Source organism: Giraffa tippelskirchi, chromosome 2 (genome assembly GCF_054371585.1).
Source record: "Giraffa tippelskirchi isolate mGirTip1 chromosome 2, T2T-mGirTip1v1.2.pri, whole genome shotgun sequence".
Taxonomy (NCBI): Eukaryota; Metazoa; Chordata; class Mammalia; order Artiodactyla; family Giraffidae; genus Giraffa; species Giraffa tippelskirchi.
This window is the reverse complement of record NC_137276.1, coordinates 1,190,723-1,210,311: the sequence shown is the minus strand read 5'-3', so window position 1 is coordinate 1,210,311 and position 19,589 is coordinate 1,190,723. Positions and strand designations below refer to the sequence as shown.

The window sequence follows — 19,589 nt, the reverse complement described above, 5'->3', positions numbered from 1 at the left end:
TTTATCAGCAAGAGAGGTCTTTCCGAAAAGGAAGCAAACCCCAGAAGCCACAAAGCAAAGACTTGTTGTCAGATGGATAAAAATAATCATATAGAAATCAGGAAACTTGTTTATAGAGGGAAAAAAAACAAATTTTTTAAAAACCAAAATACTACAAAGTGGAGAAAGACACTTGTGATCAATATGACCAAACCAGGGGTTAATTTCCTTAAACAAACTGGTACAAATGACTGAGAGAGTCAATCAGAGAACGCAGAGGCCCCAACGGGAACGCACCACATGGACGCGGAAGCAGACACGGGATGGACCCCAGGTCCCATCGTCACAACGCCCACCCACGTTCCACAGAGAAGTGCTGGGCCTGCGCCCAGGGCTGGGACCGCGGGGAGGCTGGTTCACCGCAAGCCCTACGGGGGGCCCTGTGAGCACCAGCCCTTCCAGAAACCGTTAGCAACACCCAGCAGGGTCAGGAGCACTCGCTGCGGCTGTGACGTCCACACGGACGAAGTCACGGAAATGCGTCTCCACCTGCAAAACCGGAGCAGCCCCGGATGACGGGGCGCTGGGGACACCCCTCGGACACAGCGGGAAGACAGGGTGTTGTGGAGACATTAAAACCAGACGGACACCATCAAGCTTCAGGAGAAGCACGGAATGAATGCCCTGCACGTGCTGATCCGTTCACGTAAACCAGAACCTCCACGCCGGCCGCACACGTGTAGAGCCCCGCACGCGGGTGTGTGATGCAGGCCCTCACGCTCCACTTTCTGTCCTCGGGCAGTTTTAACGTCTGACCCTCCCACATGAATTATTTGTTTATGTCAACAGGGTGACCTAGACATGAAAGTATGGCCTATTTTCTGCTTACACGTCTCCGTTTATTTTTTAAGTGCCTTTTAAATAAGATATAAAAGTCACCCCACTGTCCCTACTCACCAGACACCCTACCATCTGCCAGCTCACGTCTTCGGGGGCCTGGACCCATGATTCTGATGCTCAAGGTGAATAGCCTTTCTTTTTAAAGAAAAAAATGGTCTCACGCAGCGCAGGAATACACTCCCAGGCCCCGGTCTGGAAAGTACTGGAAACACCGTCTTAGGAAATTAAAATCTTCCTCCGAGAAGATGACTCCCAGGACAGCACGACCTCGTGGACGGATGTGCCTCCAGCCCGCACCTGGTCACACAGCTCCCACAGGCCACTAACGAGGAAAGCAACCCTCACAGGTGGGGGCCCTGCAGGCTGGGCTCAGGGGCCGCGGGATCCCCAGGCCCCAGCGAGAGGAGTGGAGCGTCAGATGGGGCTCCCCACCGTGTGGCCATCCGAGCCGAGGAGGGGGTGCAGGAAAGGGAGGGCCCCCGCCCCCCGAGCCGCGGAGGGGCCGTGCCCTGTGGCCAGGCCGCCCACTGGGCACACAGGCACCCCGTACGCCCGGCCTTGGAGGCGCCTGTGACTGCTGCACCACGAGGGCTCCACAGACCACCCGCCCCGCTGCCGAGAAAAGCAGACTCGCGCCACCCCTGCCCCACCACGCGGTTCCCGCCCAGCGGAGCCCCAGCGCCAGCTGGGACCAAAGAGGCCCCCGTGTCACCTTCTGCAGGCGTCAGGAACCGCCGCCCCCAAGCAGAGTCCACGCCGTGTGAGCCAGCTCCGGGGCGAAGGTGCCTGAGAACCCGAGCTGCTTATTTAGCGGAGGGCTACGGGCTCGCGGTCGGGAGAACAGTTCCTGTCCTGGGGGCACACCGAAGCCCCCCTCGAGAGAAACAAAATAAAGTCCGTGACCATCAGGCAGAGGCAGCCAGGGGCACCGTGACCACTCGGTGACCCATGATGAGACCAGAGGCCACCAGTGAAATGCCTTGACCACCGGCTGCCAGTCTGGACGGAGCTGAGCCGGCGGAAGGGACACGACTGCTCGTGCCCGTCACTGGGGAAGGCGCAGCGTCCCCGCAGAGGGCAGGGGACCAGTAAGGGACCACGCGGCGGGTCCGCTTTCAGGCCCGGAGCCGCCCCCGAGGCTGAGGCTGAGGCGCTGGCCCTGCCCTGGGTCCCCGGGTCCAGGTGCCCACGTCCTCTGCCCCCCACAGGGGGCCACTTCCCCATGGCCTGAAATGGGCGGCGATGCTCACTGAAGGGCAGGGGGCCGGCGCACAGGGGCTGGGAGGCGGGAGTGCCCGTACCGCCCAGGTCCAGAGGGAGCAGCCTGCCACCTGGCCAGGGGCACAGCTCTCCCCCCAGCCGGAGAAGCCTGGACAGGGGTTCTCCAGCAGGCCCCGCCCCCCCCCGCCCCCCACAGGACCCGAGGGTGCAGCCCCCTCCCCACGCGGAGCCAGCGGCATAGACCAGCGGCCGTCCAGCTGCAGGCGGGCCCTTCCCTGCCTCAGATTCTCCAGATTCGGAGACTTGCTGTTGAGGACTTTGGGGCACCTGCGGCCTCCAGCCCCTGCTGCCCCCGGGAGGGGAGGCACCTCACAAACCCAGCGATACAGCGTTGAAGAGGTGACCTGGACCAAACGAGGCTCGAGACCACCCAGACAGGCCAGGGTCCCCCTCACTCGCTGCACCAGGCAGGGGACAGGCACACCAGGAGGTGGGCTGGAGGTGCAGGCGCTGGGCGCTGCCGCCCCATGTAGACCCTGCTACCACCCAGGCCTCTCCCATCCAGGCAAACAGCCCAAGAGCTGCAGCCCTGGGGCCGCCTCTCCCCAGGACAGGGGAGTGGTCTCAGGAACCAGTGCCCCTCCCCTCAAGGGGCTTATGTTCTAACAGGAGATGGGGTGCTGTGCTAAGTCGCTCAGTCTCCGTGCGACCCTATGGACTGCAGTCCGCCAGGCTCCTCTATCCATGGGATTCTCCGGACAAGAAGACTGGATGGGTTGCCATGTCCTCCTCCAGGGGATCTTTCTGACCCAGGCGTCAAACCCACATCTCCTTCATTGGCGGGAGCACCACCAGAGAAGCCCATAACACAGGAGAGTGATGATAAACAATTAATTGATGGGGAGAGTAAATGGAAAAGTAGGGAAAATAGCAAGATTTTAGACTTAAATATATCGACAATTACATTCAAGTAAATGCATGAAGATTCCTTCTAAAAAGCAGGCATCTCCAGACTGGATTTAAAAAGCCAGAGTCAACCAAGTGCTATTTATAAAGAAACCGCTTCCTCCTTAAAGGTACAGAGGAAAGAGGTTAAGGGAGGAAACGGCTGCTCACAGAAAAAGCAACCAAAGAAACCAGGCGGCCACGTTAACAACAAAGTGGACTTGGAGCCAAGGAACATCATCAGACGTGTCATAAGGATAAAGATTCAAGTCGTCCAAAGACACCGCAGCACCAAACGCGCATGCATCCGGAGCAGACACACCCACGAAGCAAAACCAGCAGAAGGACAGGAAGAAACAGACCACCCAGCAGGCCGGAGGTTGTATCATTCCTCATGGTGACCGACAGACAGGAAGAGAGAGAACATAAAACGCTGACACGAGGGACGGAGGAGAGGCATCACTGCGGACTCGGGGAGAAAAAGCACTTTCCGCAAGGGACGAACCCCACCCCGTGAAGACAGAACACCAAAACGAACGCGCGGAGAAGCGGGAGAGCTGAATACCTCCTTGCTGTCAAAGAAATCGAACTTGTCCTTGAAACTTGCCCACAAAGAAAGCTCCAGGCCCAGTGGCTTCACTGGTGACATTTAGCAAAGGTTTAACGGAGAAACGACACCAACCTCACAAAGACATTACGGGAAACAGAGGAGGCGGGAATACCTCCAACCCATTTGACGAGGCTGGCATAAATCTGCCAAAGACATCACCAGCAAGGAAATTCTCGGCCAACACCCACAGTGCGGGCAAACATAAAAACCAGACGCTGCACGTGCTCCGTCAGTGTGTCCGACTCTCTGCGGCTCCATGGACTGCAGGCCCCAGGCTCCTCTGTCCACAGGATTCTCCAGGCAAGAAGACTGGAGTGGGTTGCTGTTTCCAGCTCCGGGGGACCTTATCGACCCATGAATTGAACCTGAGTCTCCTGCGGCTCCTGCATTGGCAGGTGGATTTTTTTTTTTTTTAACCACTGAGCCACTGGACTCGCCTCAAAATATCAGCAAACTGAATTCAGCAATATCTAAGCATGAACCTAATACTGTGAGACTATTCTGTTCAAAAGTCCATCAGTGCAATTTACCACATTGGCAGAATAAAGAAGTTATCTCCACAGATACAAAAAAGCATTTGGCAAAATCCAACAACCATTAATGACTTTAAAACAAAAACTCAGCAGACAACGAAGAGAAGGAAGCTCCCTCAGTCTGATGAGGGAATCTCCGAAAAAGCCCAGCTGACACCGTACTTAACAGTGAAACACTGGACACCTTCCCTCTACGACCACAAAGACAACCAGGAAGCCAGCTCCCAGCACCGCTAATCGGCACTGTGCTGGACGTCTAGACAGCGTGAAAAAGCATAAAGCTGGTAAATCTGTCTTCATTCACAAGCAACATAGAAAAACCCTGTGAAATCTACGGACAAGATATTAGCATAGGTATGTTCCACAGGGTTATGGGATACAGTCAAGATACAACAATTTATTTTTAAAAAACACAAAATATGCCTGCAACCCCGGCACAATGAAAACTCTGAAGCCATGCTGACAGAAAGTGAAGATCAGAATAAATGCATGAAGTACCATGTTCCTGGACTGGTAAACTCAAAATGTTAAGAAGTCCGTTCTTTTTTAAGTGATCAAGTTGCAAGGAATCCCAATCAAAATCTTAGTCAGCTTACTTTAGGAACTGATACACTGATTCTAAAATGTACAGAGGAAGGCAAAGAATCTGGAATAGTCAAAACACAGTGGAAAAAGAACAAAGTTGGAGGGCAAACACATCTGCTTTCAGCCCCATTGTAAAGCTACAATAGTCAGTACGGTGTGGCATTGGTGTAAAGACAGACAAATAGATCATCGGAGCAGAACAGAGCCGGGAACAGGCCCACGAGTACGGGTTCACCTGACTTTCCAGAAAGATGCCAAGGGCGTTTCTGGGGAGAGGATGATCATCTCAGCAAGCGGTGCTGGATCACACAGACATCAGACCGCGGAGGGGGAGAGGAGAGAAGAAGGGAGAGGAAGGGGCAGGGAGGGACGCAGGAGAGGGAGCAGAGAGAGACCGGGCCCGGCCCGGCTTCTGAGCAGCGGAAGGGATGCAGGAGAGGGAGCGGAGAGAGACCGGGCCCGGCCTGGCTTCTGAGCAGCAGAAGGGACGCAGGAGAGGGAGCAGAGAGAGACCGGGCCCGGCCTGGCTTCTGAGCAGCGGAAGGGACGCAGGAGAGGGAGCGGAGAGAGACCGGGCCCGGCCTGGCTTCTGAGCAGCAGAAGGGACGCAGGAGAGGGAGCAGAGAGAGACCGGGCCCGGCCCGGCTTCTGAGCAGCGGAAGGGACGCAGGAGAGGGAGCGGAGAGAGACCGGGCCCGGCCCGGCTTCTGAGCAGCGGAAGGGACGCAGGAGAGGGAGCGGAGAGAGACCGGGCCCGGCCTGGCTTCTGAGCAGCGGAAGGGACGCAGGAGAGGGAGCGGAGAGAGACCGGGCCCGGCCTGGCTTCTGAGCAGCGGAAGGGACGCCGGAGAGGGAGCGGAGAGAGACCGGGCCCGGCCTGGCTTCTGAGCAACAGAAGGGACGCAGGAGAGGTAGCGGAGAGAGATCGGGCCCGGCCTGGCTTCTGAGCAGCAGAAGGGACGCAGGAGAGGGAGCAGAGAGAGACCGGGCCCGGCCTGGCTTCTGAGCAGCAGAAGCAGCAGCCTGCAGTGGAGCGTGAACAGCAGCAACAGAATGACCACAGCGTGGCAGGAGGACCTCCACGTCGACCCTTTAAACGTGAAAGTGGCCACACTAAAGACCGGAGGTGACAAGTGACCACTGGATGAACCGGAACTCCGTTTCCCTTCTCAGACCTCAGTGGAAACGGTGAGAATCTGGAATGGGTTTCCTGTGGGAAAATACGGAAAACCCTGGCCATTGTCGAAAGGCACCGGGGTCTTTCTGGAGTCAAAAGCAACGGAATTAAACTCTAGTAGAGACAAGCTCATTTCCACTCCAGGAGTCTGGTAGGTTTCAGTATAAATGGCGAGTTTTTCTTTTTATGTCTTTGATCTGGTTTCATTCCTATAATACGGCCACCCGATTTTGTGATGGGGGAATGATATGTGCTTTTTGTACAAAAGAAAAAAAATAACAGTAAAACCATAAAAGCTCTAGAAGAAAGGAAAAATAGTCTTTATGACCACGAGTTAGGTAACTGTTTTCTAGACAGGACACAAAAGGAACAAACCCTAAAGGAAGAAATGAGTGGAAAACTGGACTTCCCCCAGATTAAAAGCGTCTCCTTTCCCAGAATGATCACTGAGGACCGAAGGGAACGACATGAAATGCAGACAGGCTCCCACCTCGCAGCACAGGACCAGACTGGCCGCCAAGGACGCGGGGATGGGACGCAGACATGCCGCACCCGAGCCCGGGGCAGAGGCACCCACTCCCTCTGAGGTCCGTCCCCTGGGCGGGGGCACTTCCTTTCTGCACTGACAAGACAAGACGGGACGTGAGTGCCCTTGGGAGAGAAGACGCTGCTGATAAAAGAGTAATTAACAACCTCCTCCTGAACCTTTCAATTAACACGATCTGCACACGAGCGAACCTACACTCTCCGGAGCATTGCTCCTTTTTTTTTTTTAAATTAAAAATGACTTGAGTTCACTCTGTAAAGGTTTCTTGAGATTCCCCTGGACACATCCACATGGGTCCAAGGCCAGGGCCACCCCCTGGCTCCAGGTGACCACGGTCCCTCGCCTTCTCAGCCTACGATGCTCAGTCCAAGGCTGCACCCCCAGGGCCTGAAGATGAGAGTCACCCCAGGGAGAGGGCAGGCAGGACATGCCCCTGCCCTGGGAAGTGATCGACCCCCAGGTAAGCTGTGCTGAGCAAACACAGCCCCCGAGCCTGCGGCACAGCGCCCCACGGCTCTGACCTCACCTGCCGCTCTGCACGGAGCCCCCAGTCTCGGAGCTGGCAGGTGCAGCCCGCGTGGGCTCCAGGTCCACCTGTGTGCCCGAGATGGCCACTCCTCGGCTACAGCCCCCGTGAGCCGGACGCCGGCAGTGGGAGGGACGTGGGTCGCCGGCCACTGCCGTCCCAGCAGAGCAGAGAGGCAGAGCCTGCACACGGGTCAGGCGCTGGCCTTGCCTCCCCTACAAACCCCGGGCCTCGCTCAACACCCCAGGCTCCCCTGCAGCAGACTGTAGGGTCCCTCTGAGAGAGAGTCTCGCAGGGCCTCGACCACGCTGCTGCTTCTTCAACGTGCAGGGAGACAGTCGCCCGGGAGAGCTGCCCACCCCCAGGGAGCCAGCACCACAGCACCTGCCCCTCCACGGGGCCAGGGGTGCACGGGGGGGCCAGGGGTCCACAGGAGGGGCCAGGGGTCCACAGGGGGGCCAGGGGTCCACAGGCGGGACAGGGGTCCACAGAGGGGACAGGGGTCCACAGGGGGGGCCACGGCTCCACAAGGGGGCTCAGGGGTCCACAAGGGGGGCCAGGGGTCCACAGGGGGAGCCAGGGGTCCACAGGGGGTGCCAGAGGTCCACAGGGGGCCAGGGAGCCACGGGGGGGGCCACGGCTCCACAAGGGGGCTCAGGGATCCACAAGGGGGGCCAGGGGTCCACATGGGGGACAGGGATCCACAGGGGGGGCCAGGGGTCCACAGGGGGGGCCATGGCTCCACAAGGGGGCTCAGGGGTCCACAAGGGGGACCAGGGGTCCACAGGGGGGACAGGGGTCCACAAAGGGGACCAGGGGTCCACAAGGGAGGCCAGGGTCCACAGGGGGGCCAGGGGTCCACAGGGGGGGCCAGGGGTCCACAGGGGGGCTCAGGGGTCCACAGGGGGGAAAGGGGTCCACAAGGAGGGACAGGGGTCCACAGGGGGGCCAGGGTTCCACAGGGGGCTCAGGGGTCCATAAGGGGGGCCAGGGTCCACAAGGGGGGCCAGGGGTCCACAGGGGGGACAGGGGTCCACAGAGGGGGACAGGGGTCCACAAGGGGGCTCAGGGGTCCACAAGGGGGGCCAGGGGTCTACCAGGGGGGACAGGGGTCCACAGGGGGGCCAGGGTTCCACAGGCGGGACAGGGGTCCACAGGGGGGACAGGGGTCCACAGAGGGGGACAGGGGTCCACAAGGGGGGCCAGGGGTCTACCAGGGGGGACAGGGGTCCACAGGGGGGCCAGGGTTCCACAGGCGGGACAGGGGTCCACAGGGGGGACAGGGGTCCACAGAGGGGGACAGGGGTCCACAAGGGGGCTCAGGGGTCCACAAGGGGGGCCAGGGGTCTACCAGGGGGGACAGCCAGGGCAGCGCCTGTGAGCCCGGCCATGGTGTGCACACCCCAGGCACACACATTCCCATACACGCTCATGCTCACATGCACACACAGGTTAACCCAGAACCCCAGGCCGAGCCCGGGTACCCTTCGAGTTCTCAGCCCTGGGGCCCCCGAAGCAGGCGTTGGGGTTGGTGAGCCTGGCTGCTACCTCGGGATGGAGGGGCAGGGCGGGGAGCTCGGGGCACGTGGGGCGGGGGTGGGGATGTGGGCAGTCGGTGCTCTGGAAGGCAGAACCAAGGTGCCATGTGAGGTCCGGGTTGGGGAGGGGGCGTGTCAAGTGCGGAGGGGTCAAAGGGCACCTGGAAGGATGAAGTCAGTGAGGAGGAGACTGCAGGGGTGCGGGCGTGAACGTGCTGAAGGAGACACGTATGACACACGAGACAGAGACTGGGCAGAAAAGCCCGGAATGTGGGAGGCAAGGTCCTGGCTGGAGAGGAACTTGGGAGGCATGGCATATGGATGGTATTTGAAACTGCGAGACCGTCCGCGTGAGCGAGGCAGGAAAGGAAAGGAGGGGGCAGGAGCCCAGGAGGAGAGGCCGAGGCGGGCAGGGGCGTCCTGGGAGAGAGGGAAGCTGGGAGGGCGTCAGCCTTCCCCCTGTGCAGGGGAGCTTCACGAGGGCTTTGGGGCCGAGGGACAAATCCTGGCCCGCAGGTCCAGGGGAGAGGCGCCCGCGCGGACCAGCACCCTCAGGACTTCTGGTGAAAACGGGGAGCAAACGAGCAGGGACAGGGCATCGGGGAAGCTCTTGACACGGGAGCAGGAAGCAGGCTGTTTACTCTCCCCTAGACACACGGCGAGTGTCTTCTGGATGCCTGGCATCAGTCTCCACCCTGGGGACACAAAAACGACTGGTTGATGCCCATCCATCCCCGGGAGCCTGTGCCATCACGTGTCAACAGTTACGAAACGTGATCTGGGCACAGGCCACAGCTCAGGCACAGCCCTGGATTCCCCGGAGCCAGACCTGCAGGCCACTGTCCCCCACCCAGAGCTGGGACTGTGGACAGGCCTCCCTGCAGGCCTGGAGACAGACTGTCCATGCCCCAGTGCGGGTGGAGGGGCCCTGGGTTAGGAGGGGACAGGGCAAGGACTTGCTCGGGGCCTGTGCAGACTTCCTGAAGGTCAAGAGTCTGGGCCTGAGGCTGAGGAGGGCGCTGGGTACAGCTCTGTGCTTTAAAAGGTCATTGTCTCCCAGGAAGGGTGAGCACCCCCAGCACCCAGATCTTGGTTTCTGACACCCCACCCAGAAGAAGGACCTGGGCTCCTGGGAGAACCGGCTGATTCTAGGGTTGGGCTGGGAAATACACAATGAGTCTGGAGCATGTTCTAGACTCAAAAAAGTAAGGAAGTGCTCAGGAAAAAGCAAAGACAGAAAACAGTGAGGGCAGCAGGCCCAAGCGGCCAGGAGCCAAAGTTGGCCAATCCGAGCAGAAAATACGCAAAACACAGGAGTTCTGGATTGTGACGCAAAGCATAGAACAGAAATCCACGCGTCTGTAAGGGCTCGAGTGAGTGAATAACAAAGCAACTGGGAAGACCACACAAATTTTCTGTGCCAAGGAATTCCAAGTGATGGAATGGACATGAGTTTGAGGAAGCTCTGGGAGACGGTGAGGGGCAGGGAGGCCTGGCGTGCTGCAGTCCACGGGGTCGCAAAGAATCCGACGCAACTGAGGGACTGAGCAACAAAAACGTGTGTTTACACACACACACACACACACACACACACACGTTATTTTTCTATTTGTCTGGTGTTTGTCTAGAGAACCCTGACTAGTACAATATTGTCTCACCACTGGCTCCCTAGTTATGACAAATGTACTATATTAACATCAGGGGAAATTAGGTGTGGGATGTATAAGAACCCTCTGTGCCACCTTCAGAACTTTTCTGTAAATTTTCTGAAAAGCTAAAAATGTTCTAAATAAAGTTCACTTTAAAAGTCATACATGTTCCGTGTGTATTCAAGTATGGACTGGAAGGGGGTGTGAAAAAGCACAAATGGTTATCTTAGCGCTGAGATTACATAAGACACTGACTTTCTTAATCCTTCTCTTGTCACTTCATTATATAATAAAAAGCTAGAAGGAATAAAAGATCAGCGAGCAGCGGTGTCTGGCAGCGGGACGGCCAGCCGCATAACCTATCGTCCAAACTGGAGCGCGTCTCCGGGCGGGAGCGGGTCCGCGGCGCTCCACGGCTGAGTGGATGTGGTGAGGTCGGAGATGCTGGATGGGGGACAGCAGGCGTTGACCCCAAATTCTCGCCCCCTTCCCCCACGCCCCCCTCAGCCCCCGGGTCTGCACCAGCTCCAGCTCCGGGGGCTCTGCGTGGACCAAGCCCCTTCCTGGCTGCAGCTCTGAGTGCTGCGGGCCCCACATGGCCCAGGACCCCCGTCCGACTCTAGATCCACCAAGAAGAGCGCCCAGGGCCCCTGCTCAGTGTCCTGTCCCGGACGGCAGCCACTGCCCCACGGCTGCCCACCTGCCCCTCCGGATCAAAGCCAGGCAGATCCACCGCCAGGCCGGGCCATGCCAGTGGGCACTAGCCGGGCACCGACGAGGGTGCTGGGTCCACCCTTCCTTCGGCTCGTGACTCTTCACCCCTCCCGTCTGCCTCCTTCCCTCCTCTCAGCCCCGCGCCGTCTGCCTAAGGAGTTAGAGGACGACTCCGCAAGCACAAGGTGACCTTGACACGAAGGCTAAGAAGGAAACAGGAGGAGCGGGGACGATGCGAACACGCGTGACCCCAGGGCCCACCGCGGCACTGATCCGGGCCACCCCCGAGCGACCGGCTCCCAAAACGAGGCGCTGAGGTCGCCGCGTCCGGCCACTCCGTTTCCGTTTGGGGGCAACGCAGTACATGGTCACAGATAACTGACAGGGCAGCCGCCCCACAGGAGCTGAGACCCCAGGGACCACCCCCCCCAGGACAAGACTCCCGCTGAGCCTGCCGCCAGCCCCGGGGGCGCCGCTCCACCGGCGTCACGGGGAGCGGGTGACCCGCCCAGATTCCCAGCCACAGAATCAGGAAAAACAGTATAAGTAGTTGTTGCTAAGTCACTGAGTCTGGGGGTTGTTTACTATAAGAAATAAAGAACAAACAGGCTTCCCAGGTGGCGTTAGTGGTAAAGAACCCGCCTGCCAATGCAGGAGACGTAAGAGACTTGGGTTCGATCCCTGGGCTGGGAAGATCCCCTGGAGGAGGGCATGGCAACCCGCTCCAGTATCCTTGCCTGGAGAGTCCCATGGACAAGGAGCCTGAGGGGCTATAGTTCGTGGGGCCGCAGAGTCAGACACGACTGAAGCGACTGGGCACACACCCGCGAATAACAGACTGTCCTGGGGTGAGCAGCCAGGGCCAAGGTCGCCCTCCTGGCTCCCAGGGCCCGAGTCTGAGGCGGGAGGCTGGGAACCGGCACCCGGCCCCACGGACCCTGCGTGGGGCGGGAGCGGGAAGGGGGGACTTGTGCCTGAGAAGCCCAACCGACTCCAGCCCGCACAGCACGGCACGTCCCCGGCATCAGGGACAGGTCCCGCCTGGCAGACAGGGCTGCACAGAGCATCTGCACCCCAGAAACCGAGCGTGCTCAGCTCCCATTTTTAACAAATTGGGGGCGACACGGACGCACACCCACACCATCTCCTTGGCTTCAGGACATAAATAACACTAGGCCGGGTTTGCACGGCGTCAACTCGGCTGGGCCTGCGTGGGCCAAGTGCTGGAGGCCACCACACACTCGCAGTCACACCCGGGGCGTGGAGGGCGGGGGGGAGTGACCTGGGGGCTGGGTGGGGCACTCTGATCTTGCCCAGTGCCCTGGTTTCTAAGTAAGAGATTTCAGGTCAATGAGAAAACAGTTTGATGAAGCAGGCATCCTGGTTTTTAAAAATAACAATAATGTTATTAATTGCAGCTTCTCCCCAACTGTCTCAAATTCTGAGCATTAAGGTAATTCTGCATGCTGGCCACAGCCAGAGTTTAGGGAAGAGAGAGGAGCCCAGTGTGCCCTCCAGGGCTCCAGTCAGCGTGCGTCCAACCCCAGGGGCGGGACAGAGGCCTAGAGAGGGTGACGGGTGACCACCTGCCCCCCTCAGGGAAGCAGGGACGGGGCTGGAGGAAGCGTGCCAACAGCTGTCAGGAGAAGCAAGGTCCAAAAGCCACTGGAGTCTCACCAGCTAGTAGAGATGCTGGTCACCGAAGTCTCCCCTCTCCCTCGATTTATCAAGAGACGGCGGAGTGAGGCAGGGAAACACACCCGGAGGAGAACTCTGCTCGGACAGGAAACGTGACATCAGAAGGACAAACGCCAAATCTGGTTCTGAGCGTCCCACCCAAAGGGGAATCTGGCCCAAGGCCACGGGGCACAGACCCTGAACGGGGAACCACTGGGCTGGGGGCGGGAGGCGGGCAGGGCTGGCCTGGGGCCCCAGGAAGGCTCTGTTTGCGGTGGCCTGGAGCAGGGCAGCCCCCGCGGCAGGGCTGGACTGTCAGTGCAGCCTGGACGAGAGGACACAGCGGCCGGAGCGGGGCGGGGCGGGGGACGCAGCCCTGAGACACCCGCCTCTGGCAACACCCCTCCCCCAGGCTGGGTGGGAGTCAGCGGGGCCTGAGTGCTCATCATGGGAGGAAGAAGGTCAGGCTGTGGCATCGGCTGCAAATGCAGGATCCAAAGCGCTACTGCTGCTCCGGATACGTGTGTCCACGTGGTTGACACCAGAGAAAAAGAGCAACACAGGAATAAGAGCAAAACTAAAGGGCTCCGTTGGCAGGAAGAGCCAGCCCGCACCCAGACGAGGCACCGCCCATCACCAGCGGCATCGCCCAGCGGAGCGCCAGGGCGGGCAGCACCCCAGTGCCCGCCGTGCCTCGGGGCTCGTGCCCCAGGACCACACCCCCGGTTCCCACCCCCACCCCACTATCCCGCCTGCTGGATCCTCACCGAGCCCTCCACCCAGAGTGGGCCCTCTGCGTCCAGCACCGCTGCCCTCCCGGGGGTGGGTGGGATGCTGGATGGAAACACAGAACCCGAGGCCTCACCAGAGGCCTTACCCGAGGCCCGACAAATAGGAATCTGCACTTTCACAAGGTCCCAGGGACTTTGGGAAGCTCCTCTGAGCCGCCCCGGCCCTGCTCCCAACAAACACCGGGCCGCAGCCTTGCCTCCCTCATCCTGGGGCCTCGGGAGGGCTCATCCTCAGAGAGCAGCCCCGGACAAGGCTCACCGGCCGCGCATCCTTGCATCACTCCTCAACTGGAAAGACGGGTGGTTAAATGTTTAAAAGAAAAGCAACTTATTTTTAGCGTTTCAAACACACAGCCAGATGGACAGACGCGCAGAGCCGACATCTGTTACAGGAAAGCACGACAGCGAGTCCCCGGTCCCTCCCGGACCAGCCTCGTCGGCCTCGGGGACACGGCAAGCTCAGGGCCACCCCACGGCCCCCCCAGGACACCCGATCCTGCGCGGGGGAGCCCAGGGACCCCCGCTGGCTGGTAGAGGACCCCAGGGTCTGCAGCCACCGCGCTTCTGCCACCAAGGCCCCCGAGTTGTGTGGGAGGGGGGTGAACTGCCATCAGCCCGAGCCTGGGCCTCACAGAGAGCTGCCCCCACCGCCCCGGCCAGCCCCGCTCCCCAGGGTTGGAGGGCAGGGAGAGGCACCTGTTATAAGTCAGGTTCACGCACCACTGGACAAGGACTCAGTGATGGGGCCGGACTGACGCTTCGGAACCACAGGCCCGTCAGCCCAGCACACCCCGCCCCGCGCATCACGCTGCCCCCAGCTCTGGGCACACAGCAAGGAAGGGCAGGCGCACACATCTTCAAGTCACCAAGTCATTCTTGGCAAGTGACTTGACCGACCACCCAGGAAGTCTGGGAAAATCAACTCAAGAGCCATAAGGAGCCCCAGCAGAAAAGCACACTCAGGACAGACATCTTTGAAAGTTAAATTTTCCTTCGTACCAGCACCAACCAGTGCGGAACCTGACGGATGCAAAGACCTTGTTCACAATTCAACAAAAACAGGCAATGAATGCACCCAGTCTAAGCAGGAGCAGGGCCCGCGGGAGGAAAAGCCCTTCTCGCTGCCTCCAGTGTGAATCCAAAAGGACCAAAAGTCACAACGTAAAAAGTGAAACCACAGAAGCACTAGAAGAAAGTGCAGGTTTTTAAAACCGAATGAGCATCACGTACTGGTGTTAACTGGACACAAAGGCAGAAAACCACCAGGAAGGAGGGTCTGCATGAATCCGACCACACAGAAATTAGCACATGGAAGAAAAACCCAGCAGCACGGAAAGATGAACGACGCCCCAGGGCCCTTCTACGCTCGGAACCATGGAAAGACACAGGGCAGCAAACAGCCCAACGGGAGGCTCGGCGCAGGCGTGCGTGCGTGCTAAGTCACTTCAGTCGTGTCCATGGTGACCCCACGGACTGCTGCCTGCCAGGCTCCTCTGTGCATGGGATTCTCCAGGCAAGAACACTGAAGTGGGTTGCTTCCCAACCCAGGGATCAAACAAGCATCTCTTATCAGGGCAAGGCTAGGAGCTGGAGATTCAGGAAAGCAGAACACAAACGTGGAAAGAAAAAGATGACCAACCTCAGCAGCAAGCAAAGCAGTAATACAATCTTTCAGGTGGTCAAACAGTAAAGACGTCACCAACAACCAGAGGCAGTGACGATGAGACGGGAGGACCTCCGTGGGCTCTGAGGGCAGGCCCTCCCTCCTTCCCTCTCCTCAGGCCCCCCGTGTTCATTATATTCATGTTTCCTTGTCCAACACCCATCTCCCCACCTCCTTCTTTCTCCGGGCACCCAGCACCCGCAGCAGCCACACCCATTGGGTCACCACCGTGTAATAAGCACCCAGGACAGTGGCAGCTTGTCCCAGGACTGCTCGTCCCCAGGGAGCTGGCGGATGCACAAAGCTGCCCTACGTGAGCACTCCCAACTCAGCAGTGTCATGCCCAGGAATGTACCCTAAGGAAACAATGCCACGTGTACAGCGATGGACGCACAAGAACGCTCGCTGCTGAGTCGTTTACGTATTGATGCCCGAGCTCCAGCATCCCCCAGCCCCCCCCCAACAAATCCAACCTGGATTTCGGGGCAGGGAGGCACCCACAGTTTTTAAGAGCATCCTTTGAGTCTAATTCACAGGACTGAGAACAGCCGTTGGAAATTTAGCCAACAAGGCATCCTTTAGATAGATGAGATGTCACGACACCTCGCTAAGTAAAAACAGCAGGTTTAGACAAACCCATAAATGGAGCACGATCCCATTTCTGCACCGAAGCCATAAAGTGTGTCTCTACACGACTGACGTGTGAGTGCATAGAGAGAGGCTGGGGCAGACGTACACTCAGAGGCCTTTCTGCTGAAGTTATCGAAGCCTCGGCTTTCCTATTTAGGACAATTTTGGGAAAGTCTAAACTTTTCACAAATTTATACACTTTAATCCCTCTATAATTTAAAAAAGGTTTTATAAGTTTTGTAAAAGGTTTTGAGACTCCAGTAGCCCCAAGTCCCGCCTTGCCGCCCAGCCCACCCCGCGTGCCGGGGACCGGCACTCGGCCGCCCCCAGGGAACCGCTAGTTCCAGGCCTCTGGGTGAAGGCAAACCTCCCTGATGGCCAGTTGTTCCCCACTTGCAACCTAATCCCACGTTAGGCTTTAGAACAGCCAGACTGCTGAGAAGGGAGGTGCCCCGGGGCTACTGGTCACCCAGCTGCTTGGGGGAAGGTGCTGGAAGACATCCAGACAAGAGGGATGAGGGCGTCTGACCAGCACACCACAGGCTGGGCAGGGCAGCAGGACTGAAGGCCCCCGCAAGGTCCACCCCTGAATCAACTGCTCCTGAAGCCACGAGGGCAGGACGAGAGGAGGCGTGGGGCTGCGGGCAGAGGGAAAGGGGCCCTGGTGTGAGGAGGAGGCCCAGAGGACTCTGAACAGGGCCCAGCACCTGCTGATCATGGGCTCAGACACCTCGGGGTTAACGGGGACATGGGACGTTCAGGGCCCCACGTGTCACAACTGCTTTTCAGTTGGAATCTACCTGGCACGCCGTTAAACTGCACTCTTATTTTCTTTTTCCTTTTTCTCTGCATACCAAATTTGATATATTAATTGGGTGTTTTAATCTAAAAAATTCATCGGAAGGTCTCATATCACCATGGCAACCGGGCAGTCCCAGTAAACGCAAGCCCTCAGCACAGCACCGGCGCCTCTTTCGGCTCACATGGCACGGGGCCGAGGAAGTGTGGGACCTTGTCTGGGAAGGACAGCTGCACAGCCTGAAAGAAAGGTGGGGCGCAGCCTTGCCCTCCTGGAAGACCGGCCCCCCTCCTTTCCAAAGCCCGCTCTTGCCACGTAAATAAACCCACAGCCTTCAGGCCAAAACCTGCACACATTTTCTTTGCAAACACGTACTATGATCCCCGAGCCGTGTGCACCCTGACGATGACAGTGGAACAAAGTGGCCGCCCACCAGGGTCGCATCCACAGCGATCAGACCCAGGGTCAGTCCTGGCCCTCTAATCTCACCAAACAAAGCGCAGCTAAGCCTCATCCTGAGGTGTTCAGTTTGGAGACCCAGCCACCATGCCCAGGGACGGGCGAGTGACTGACAGGCACGTGTGCTGAAGAGCGCGCACCTGTTGCCGAAGCCAGCTCCCACTTGCACAAGCCCAGAATAGCCAGCACCTCTGCTGTCCTGCTTCAGGTGAATGGGGACGGGGGAGGGGGGAAACGTGTGAAACGATTCTCAAATCAGATTCAAGAATCATAGATGGATTCTGTGCTCTTTTTGCCTCTTTAATGTTCCTTGGATTCTGAAACCTAATACTCAGAACAGGTAGTAAGATTCTACCATTCAAAGCTGAAAGCAGCCACTGGACTACATCGGTGCCCCTCTGCCCACATTTTCTGCCTTGGAGAGCAAAATGCAAAGACGTGAGAGAGCGGCCAGCTCTGGGCTGACACTGGCAAGTCCTGAAATCAGATGTATTTCTCAGACGTTTTCGGATCCTGCCCCTGCAGCCAGAGCTAGATGCAATCTGCCTCCTGATTCCTTCCTAATTCACTGTGGGCTTTCTGCACTTAGAATATTTACACTCAAAAACATGCAACATATGAAACATTCCCAGCAGTAAGTTGCGCCCTGAAGTTCGGAACACAAAGACAGGTCTCCCCAGAACACTCTGCAGGTGTGGTTGGTCCTGAACGCCTCGCCCCGTGGCCGTGTCCAGACACCCATGCCCCCTCCCTGCTGACCACGACCCGGCTCACTGGAACCCAGCTTCCTCCAAACCGCCCCCACACCGCCGGGCGGCAGGCTCCCCTTCCCTCTGTGAGGACTGCTGCCAGGCTGCACATTCTCCAACACTGGCCTTAGGTCATAGTATTGTAATTTCCTATAATGCTTAAATTATTTATCAGAAATAAATAGCTTGGGCTCCTTGGCTAAGCTGTGCTCTAAAATTATAAAAGATCCATCCTACCCGCTGCAGGCTGCCTACAAATGAAAAATGCATATTTCGACTATTTTAAGAAAATGTCAAAAAAAATCAAATGTGTCATCTTATAGCATTTAACTTATCTGCATGACATCTGAGAGAAGAGCTGCATGCTTGCCTGTGGAAGTGTCACGGTGCTCAGGGGTGGGCACTGCCACCTCCCCCGGGGGTGCTAAGGGAAAGGCCCTGTGCCCAGGAGGACTCAGGGAGGCGTGCCCGCAGGCCTGCCTCGGTCTCCTGCTTCCCACCGGCGTCCAACTCCAGGTCACTAGCCTTATCTGCAGGGGGACCCGAGGGCAAACTAGTTCCCAAAAGGGAAGCCTTTTGCACAAAGGCAAGCTTCCATCACACATCTGAGTGCAAAGGTGGGCACGCCCGGAGCCACGCGGCGCGGTCGCCGGCACTGAGAACTCCGAGGGCCGGGCCCCGCGCCACCTGTGGTCGGGCATCTCCCTTGGCGAACTCGGCACCCCTCAGGTGCAGAGGGGCAACCGAGCGCGCGCATCGCACAGTAAAGGAAAACGCAGACACAGCGCCCTGGCTGCAGTGGGGGCCACCGACCCTCACTCCCTGCGGCTGGAGGGCCTGCTCCGCCCGCTGCGCCGCGGCTGGACAATGGGGACGCGCGTGGGCACCGCAGGCACGGTCCGCGAGTTTCCTCGGAAACCGAGGCGCCCCGGGACGCCGTCCCGCCCCGGGAACCTTGGTGCCCCGACGCATGGAAACCCTCCCGCCGCAGCCCCCGGGCGAGAGCGCGCGGGCTCCCCGGCGGCGCGGGGCCCAGGGCGCTCCCCAGGTCCCCGCCGCGCGGCCCTCTCACCGTCCTCCTTGTCGTCAAACACCGGCCTCCGCGCGGCGGCCGCCGACATGGAGGACCCCATCCTCTTCTTCCACTTGCTCCACTGAAACAGGGGGCGCGGCTGCGCGCGGGCATCGCTGGCGTCCCGGGCTCGGGGCTGGCTGGCTGCGGGCGGCGGCGGGGCCGGGGGCGCGTCGGGGCCGGCGGGGCGCGCGCGGCCGAGGGGCGGCGAGCCGGGGGGCGCCGCGGCGCTGCTGCCCCTGCGCTCGGCGCCGCTCCTCATGGCCGGGCCGGAGTGCGCACCGCAGCCGGAGTCCGGGGCATGGCCCGCCTGCCAGGCGGGGAGCGGGAGCGGGAACGGCAGGCAGCGCCCGCTTTGCGCCCCGAGCTCGGCGCTCCCGGGTCCCGGCAGCCCGGTCAGCTCCGCCGACTGCGAGGGCCGGGGGCGGGGCCGGGGAGGGGCCGGGGCGGAGCTATCTGGGGGCGGGGCCGGAAAGCAGGAGCCGGGGCGGAGCGAGGGCCAGGGGCGGAGCCGGCAGGCAGGAGCCGGGGCGGAGCTAGCTGGGGGCGGGGCCGGAAAGCAGGAGCCGGGGCGGAGCCGGCAGGCAGGAGCCGGGGGCGGGGCGAGGGCCAGGGGCGGAGCCGGCAGGCAGGAGCCGGGGCGGGGCGAGGGCCAGGGGCGGGGCCGGCGGGGAGGAGCTAGCGCAAGGGCGAAGTGGCTCGGGGCGGGGGGCAGGGGCGGGGGGCAAGGGCGGGGCAAGCGCCGGGGCGGGGCCGGAGCGAGAGCCCTACCGCGGCCCTGGGTACCCGCCGCCCACCACGCAGGGGCGGGTGCCGCGCAGAGCG

The 19,589-nt window shown here is 59.7% G+C and overlaps 1 protein-coding gene across 2 annotated transcripts in view; it reads right to left on the bottom strand.

Annotated features, from left to right (window-relative positions):
- STK32C (serine/threonine kinase 32C) overlaps window positions 1-19,177 on the bottom strand; it is a 73,920-nt gene extending 54,743 nt beyond the window's left edge. For both annotated transcript variants that reach the window (XM_081572890.1, XM_081572891.1), the window contains exon 1: window positions 18,765-19,177. In XM_081572890.1, the coding sequence (XP_081429016.1) occupies window positions 18,765-19,026 (262 nt within the window). In that variant the 5' untranslated portion in view covers window positions 19,027-19,177. The remainder of the gene's footprint in view (window positions 1-18,764) is intronic.
- Between the last annotated feature and the right edge of the window lie 412 nt (window positions 19,178-19,589).